The sequence below is a fragment of the Nestor notabilis genome, unplaced genomic scaffold (genome assembly GCF_000696875.1).
Source record: "Nestor notabilis isolate BGI_N333 unplaced genomic scaffold, ASM69687v1 scaffold22203, whole genome shotgun sequence".
NCBI classification, from domain to species: Eukaryota; Metazoa; Chordata; class Aves; order Psittaciformes; family Psittacidae; genus Nestor; species Nestor notabilis.
In genome coordinates this window covers 6,686-13,299 of record NW_009920885.1, presented here as the reverse complement: position 1 = coordinate 13,299, position 6,614 = coordinate 6,686, and the positions used below count along the sequence as shown (strand labels likewise).

The 6,614-nt window shown below is 58.6% G+C and overlaps 1 protein-coding gene across 1 annotated transcript in view; it reads left to right on the top strand.

Moving 5' to 3' along the window:
- Positions 1–214: 214 nt before the first annotated feature.
- Positions 215–6,614, top strand: part of PCSK7 (proprotein convertase subtilisin/kexin type 7) — a gene marked incomplete at both ends in the record, with an annotated part of 11,394 nt that continues 4,994 nt past the window's right edge. Inside the window, 5 exons of the mRNA XM_010010896.1 lie at positions 215–380; positions 1,605–1,695; positions 2,231–2,285; positions 3,352–3,490; positions 3,828–3,928. Coding sequence (XP_010009198.1) covers positions 215–380; positions 1,605–1,695; positions 2,231–2,285; positions 3,352–3,490; positions 3,828–3,928 — 552 coding nt within the window. The remainder of the gene's footprint in view (positions 381–1,604; positions 1,696–2,230; positions 2,286–3,351; positions 3,491–3,827; positions 3,929–6,614) is intronic.

Below are 6,614 nucleotides of genomic sequence, written 5' to 3'. Positions count from 1 at the left end.
CCTCTGACCCACAGCAGCCGCTGAAGCTGCCCCTGTCTGTCCTGTTCCGACAGCAGCAGATAGCAGTGTTGAGCTGCAGCCCTGCACGGAAGCAGCCTCTAAGTTCCCGTCACATCCAGGCTGTGTTGCAGCCCATGTAGCACGCTCTGAAGTCCTGCTTTGCCCAAAGACAGGAGCGCAGCACCCTGAGTGGTGACTGTGGGTCTGTTTGCAGAGCCCAGAAGGCAGCTATGACTTGAACTCCAACGATCCCGACCCCATGCCTCACCCTGACGAGGAGAACGGCAACCACCACGGGACCCGCTGCGCTGGGGAGATCGCTGCCGTGCCCAACAACAGCTTCTGCACGGTGGGAGTTGCCTACGGGAGCCGCATCGCAGGTGGGTGCATGTTGAGGCACCCCAAGGTGCTGTGCTCCTGCCTGGCTTGTGTCAGCTCCGGTGCTGTGCGACCATGGAAAGGCCGGCTCTGAGTCAGCAGGAGCCTTCCTTGGGAAGTTGAGGGAGGAACTCTGCCCCCCCGGGAGCCACTTCCAGGCAGAGCGGGATAGGTGTGTGCTGGGGTGGCTGTTCCAGAGCCGAGCCACAGAGCTTTGTGCAGAAGCAGATCCATAGATCCCTATTGCACAGCCTGAGCCAGGCAAAGAGTGACACCGTGCCTGCTCCAGCGCTCCGCAGCCTGGACGTGATTCTCTCTGCACTCGGCAGATGGTGCCACGTTCCCTGGCTGTGACAGCGGGATGGGGAGCGGGTGTCCCGGGTGCCAGCGGGATACAGAGGGTCGGGAGCTCGCCCAAGGGCGCAGCTCCGCACCCCTGCCCTGTGCTCAGCGCCCGATGGCGTGCTCGGATGTGACATTCAAAAGCTGCGTGTGCTGCGTCAGGCAGGAGCTGGGATGGGTGGGTGGCTGCGCTGCTGCTAAATAGGCTTAATTGAGATGTGTGTGCCTGGTTTCATCTGTAACATCCTTTGCCAGCCTAAACTCTGATGCAAAGCGGTAATTATCAGTGCTTTGGGGCGCTGCATACTCAGCACTGAGCCTTTGTTGGCTTTGTTGAGGGGTGACCTTGCCCTCCTGGTCCGAGCACACTAGTCAGGGTGTCCTGCATCTCCTGAGCCCTTCCCCCAGCAGGCAAGCATGCCATCCATCCCAAACCTGCTGCTTGGCAGAGTTGGAAGGGAAAGTGATTGCTCCCGGCAGGGGCTACCCCTGAAAGCAGTGGGATAATTGAGGTTGGGGTGTGAGGAAGCCCCTGGGGAGCAGTGCTCTGGGTAGGGGGGCTCAGGGGCACACAGGAGTGAGCCCGGCTGGTGTTTGCCTCTGCCGTCACCATCCCCAGCTTGGTTCTGGCAGTGGGACCGGAGGACTTGCTTGGCAGAAAAGCCGTGTCCGGCGGATGTGGAGCTGTGCAGGGTGCACCTCCAGTTCCTCACACTCACGGAGCCCCCATGCACTGACCTGCAGGGTTACAGCTCCAGGAGACCTGGCTCCGTCAGGCTGGAGGGTCAGTGTCCCGGTGCGAGCGTGCCAAGGAGCCTCTTTGCTCTGTTTGTACAGCTTGCTTTGATCCGCTTCACTCACGTTTGTTGTCCTGTGTCCCGCAGGCATCCGAGTGCTGGACGGGCCCCTCACCGACAGCATGGAGGCCATCGCCTTCAACAAGCACTATCAGATCAATGACATCTACAGCTGCAGGTGAGCCTGGGGACAGGGTCGCGGCTCCCGTGGCTCCAGCAAGCCTTGAGGCACCAAAACCAGCGCTCTCTGTGTGTCCATGAGTGTGCCTGGCTGTGGGGGCTCTGTATGCTGAACCTCGACAGGGTCTGTGGCTGGGCTCCTGTTAAGAGGAACATCAGCATTCCTGTTACCGGGAATCTGGCCGCCCTCTGTGCGCTGCTGCAGCGCATCCCGTGGGCTGGCGGAGCTGGAGGGGGCACTATGCCCCCCGCTGTGGTGGGGGGCCCCGGCTGAGCCGTGTGACGGGGACTGGAATGTGTGAGAAGCTGGTTGTTAACTAAAAATCAAACTGGAATCTGACCCAGGGGCACAGCTCAAACACGACAGTGAAATCCCAGCAGCGAGGGGCCAGCCTGGTGGATGGGAAAGTACAGCGTCCTCCGGTCCCAGTCCTGTACTGGGAGTAGCTCAGTGGAGTGGCAAACTTTAATGGGAGGAAGAGTTGGTGTCTGCAGCTCCTGGGGCTGTCGCTTCATGGTGTCTCTCTTTGCAGCTGGGGTCCAGATGATGATGGGAAAACTGTGGATGGCCCCCATCAACTGGGAAAGGTAAAAGCCAGTCCCAGAGCACGGGGCACCCCTTGGGTATCCCTCCAGTGCCAGTGCCCGTGCCCGTAGTGGGGAGAGGTGACGCTGCTGCGGGAGGGCAGTGTTCAGGCAGCATTAGCTCATCTTCCCAAGGAGAGGCTGGTTCCAGCAGGAAAAGGCTCTTTCGCAACCTGTGCTGTGTTCTGACAGCTTTGGCAGCCCGAGGGACGCTCTCTGCTCTAGAGCCACAGCGTTCCCGGTGCTCAGGGTGCTTCTCAGGGCAGGGAGCGTGCCTTTGGATGCTAGGAGTCAATAGGGGAGTAAATGCACCCAGCCCGCGTGTACCCAGCTCCTGCTCCCCACGTGCCACAGGGAGGGGTCACAGGGGCAGCCCCAAACGGGCACCACATTGCTCCTGGGATGTGGTTCTGCTTCATTTCCCTTTTGCTTGGCAGCCTCTTGCTGTACTTCTGTAACCACAAGCTAGCAGTCACTGTGCTGTTGGGAGCAACGCTGACAGCTGAGCTATCAGTCCAGGATGACGAATGGTTTCCAGTTCTTCAAGTTAATCTGCTCTCTTCCTGCATGCAGAGGCAGCTGCAGCGAGCTCTGGGATGCAGGGTGCAAGCAAAGCAGAGGCGGCGTGTGCCTCCCCAGGGGAGGGCAGAGGAGGAGGGTTCATTCCTATCAGGATTGCTTTCTTGCTTCTCCATCAGACACACATCCCTTCTCCAGGCAGCAATGATGTCGGTGCCCGGTGTCAGCCTGGAAACGTGCTGCCCAGTGGGGCTGGTGCAGTTTGTTTCTCAGTGAAGGCGAAGCTGTGGGGGCTGGAGCCTTGCACAGAGGCCACGTGTGGGTAGTGTCTGTGGGCAGGAAAGCCTTGATGCTGCAGAAGAGCCAGCTCCGGGGTGGCTCTGTGAAGCTGGGAGGGCTGCTGCTGTCCTCCTGCTGGAGGTGGAACACTGGCCTCTGATTACCTGGAAGGTTGCTTTTCCCTTCCCTCTTCTTACTTTTAGTGCAGTATAGGCTGAAAATCACAGGGAGCTGTAGACTGGCCATTCCCAGATGTTTCCCTTCTCCACAGGCTGCCCTGCAGCACGGTGTGATCGCAGGTCGCAGGGGCTTTGGGAGCATTTTCGTGGTGGCCAGTGGCAATGGTGGGCAGCACAGTGACAACTGCAACTATGACGGCTACGCCAACTCCATCTACACCGTCACCATAGGTGAGCGTGTGTCTTCTGTCTCATTCCATCCCAAAAGCACAAAACCTGCCCAGCTGGAAGCTGGATGGATAGTGGGGATCTGCGGGAAGGTGTCTGTCCCCTGGGAATGAGCCATGGTGGTGTGTAGAGGCGTTCGCCCTCAAGCCTGCAGTTTCCTTTGGACCTTTGGACCACAGAGGTTCCTGTGTTCGGGCCTCCATTGCTGGGGCTGGGGCAGACACACTGTCATTGAGGGAGCCACCTGAAACGCAGCATCCCCATCATGTGCTCGAGGGCAGAAACTGCAGGAGGGGTGGAAGATCAGGCTCCCTCCAGCCCATTCCTGTCTCTCTTCCAGGTGCGGTGGACGAGACGGGCTCCATGCCCTTCTATGCCGAGGAATGTGCCTCCATGTTAGCAGTGACCTTCAGCGGTGGGGACAAGATGATGAGGAGCATTGTGAGTACCACACAGGGCACACGGCTTCCCAGGCTTGGGAACAGCCCAGAACAGAGAAGGGATAAAGCTCTGTCCCTTCAGTTGCCGCGTGTCTGCCTTAGGCTCGTGGTTGGTTCCCTTGTGAGACAGTAACAAACATGGGTTTTATCTAGGTCCTACATAAATAGTGCTCTGGGAGGCAGCTTCCTGTTTCTAGTTGTTCCCATGTTGTCAGTGTCTGTCAGCCTGTAGCTCGGACCGTGGTGACCTTCTCTCTGCGAGGGTGTTCATGGGCACACTGAGTTCCCAAACATGGATCCCACATGTGTCACTCTGGAAGGGACAGGGACCTCGCTCCCTTATCTCCCTGCTCTGCGCTGCTGGGAGCTGAGGCAGACATCTTCTGGAATCATCGGGGGGCTGCTTGTGTGAGCCCCAAGAAATTCCTCTGCGCTGTGTCTATGGGAATGTCATTTGGGAGCTGCCCCAGCAGAAGACAAGCTTCATCCCAGCTGTGCATGTGCCCCTTTGCACATTGAGGAAGCCTGGAGCGAGACCCCTGTGCCACTGTGGGCTTTCCTGAAGGGAAAGGGGCAGCTCAGCTCAGCTCTGCCCAGCCAGACCCCCCGCCTCTGCTCCCAGGGGCGCGGAGCATGGATGGGCTGGGAGCGGCATCGGGCTCTTTAAGCTGCTTGGCCCCCACTTCTTGTCTGTTCTGGCACATGTGCCTCTCCCAGCTGAATTCTTCCGAATATTTTTATCAGCTTTTCTCTTTTTTTGCCAAAAAATGACTTCTTGTCAACAAAATGTCCTTTTTGCCCAAGCCAAGGAGCTGGGCTTGTTTCCACCAGCCCCAGGCCTGACCCAGCGCGTTCCTCCTTTGGGGCCGGTGTGCTCTGGGGGGGCTGTGCCCCGTTCCTGTCCTGCTCTGCCACGTCTGAGAGCCCGAGCCACCCCGGGGCAGTTGGGGTAGATGGCACTGCTTGGGCTTGGGCTGAGCCTGGCTGGGATCTCCCCTCCCAAAGGCTGGATGAGGCAGCGAAGCCCCAGGAGCGGATCAGCACCAGCAGCGTGTGCTCAGGGCTCTGATGGATGAGGGACGGTGCCCAGGGTGCTGCTGTGGCTCTGTGCCTGCCGGCAGGGAGCTGAATCCAGGCTTGTCAAACAGGCTTCCCTGTGTGCTGGGTGTACCAGGGGAGCAGGGAGAGCCTGGCTGGCACTCCCCAAGCTCCTCTTGCAGTCCAGAGCCAGGGCAGGGATCCGTGCCTAGCTAGAGCTCAGTGCAATCCGCCTGGAGCAATGGCTGGGCTCGTGTGGCAGGGAAAGTAAAACCCAGAATGGAGCTAATTTTTCCTTTCAGAAATAGCTTCAGTTGTCCCAGGCTGGTTTGGAAACAACTGACGCCCAGGAAAAAGGGAAGAGCAGCCAAGCAAGGGCTCTGCTGTGCTTTCACCACCAGTTACAGGCTTCTGGGTTGGTCCAGCTTCCCCCAAGCCTGCCGCTGGGGCGAGTGCTTACAAGGTCTCAAAAGCCCCTTCGTTTCAAATACTGGCCCCACGGGACGCTGACAGAGGAGCTGGTGTTCCACGGGGGAGCCAGGAGGGGATGCCCCGTGCCAGCACACCACCCTGCTCCTCGGCAGCACCGCAGTCACTCCTTTAGCAAGCCCATGGCACGTTGCAACTTGCACACCCTTTTCTGCAGGGTAACGTGCCCTGAATGCCCTTTCCCTGAGCTGCAGCGGTGTCAGAGTTAACTTCTCAGCAGCCTTCTGTGGGCTTTCTCTTTCACCAGACTATAAACTTCATGTGGTTTCCTTAATGGGAAGAATTTAATACAGCGTCTGGCACCAGCTGCATTTCCTCCTGCAGCTGATGCTGCTCGGGGGGTTCTCTGTAGTGTGTACAGCACCCGAGCACACAGTGCCACCATTTGGGAATGTCCCAGTGCCTCTTTTGGGGCTCTCTGCGGTCCCCCTCTGCATGTGCTGGTTGTGACGCTGTGGTCAGCAGTGAGGGTGGGGAAGGTCCCAAACTGTCACTGCCATGAGTTTCCCCCAAAGTCGCCTAGTTCAGGCCCAGTTCCACTCTTTTCCCAAAGGAAATGATCCACATTCATCGCTTCTCAGCTGGGATGCCTCATCCCTGACATGAGGCCCCTATGAGAGGTGGCTGTCTCCAGCAGCAGCATGTTGGGATTGCTGGTTTGGTCCTAAGGCAGCGTGGCTGTGCCTGCGTGCAGGTACCCTGGAGAACACTCGTGGTGCTCCAGTCTGGGGGTCTACCTCCCTGACCTGGTTTTCATGCTCGGGGAGCAGAGGTGTCGCCTCTAAAGCCCCAGGGAGGTTGACTGAACTCAGAAGCTTCTCACAAGAGCTGGTCACATCCTCAAGCTGGATGTGAGCAGGGGCAAGGGGAGCCTCGGCCTCGTGCTGCACTGCTTGGATCCCAGCTCCAGGTCATACCTCTCATAGTGGTGGTGTCCTGGTGTCCTTCCCACCTTGTGCTGCTCCTTGTTGGGTATCCGTGTCCCAGCTGGGAACTGTCTGGGAAGTGTTTCAAGCCTTTGCAGCAGCTAATCCCTGACCCTCTCCCACTGTCCTGCTCTTGTTGCTGTGCTCTTGGCTGAGGGAGGGTGATGGGATCTCTGGCTGCCCCTCCTGTCTCCAGCCTGATCTCAGCAACCACAGAGAGAAAGAAAGCTCGTG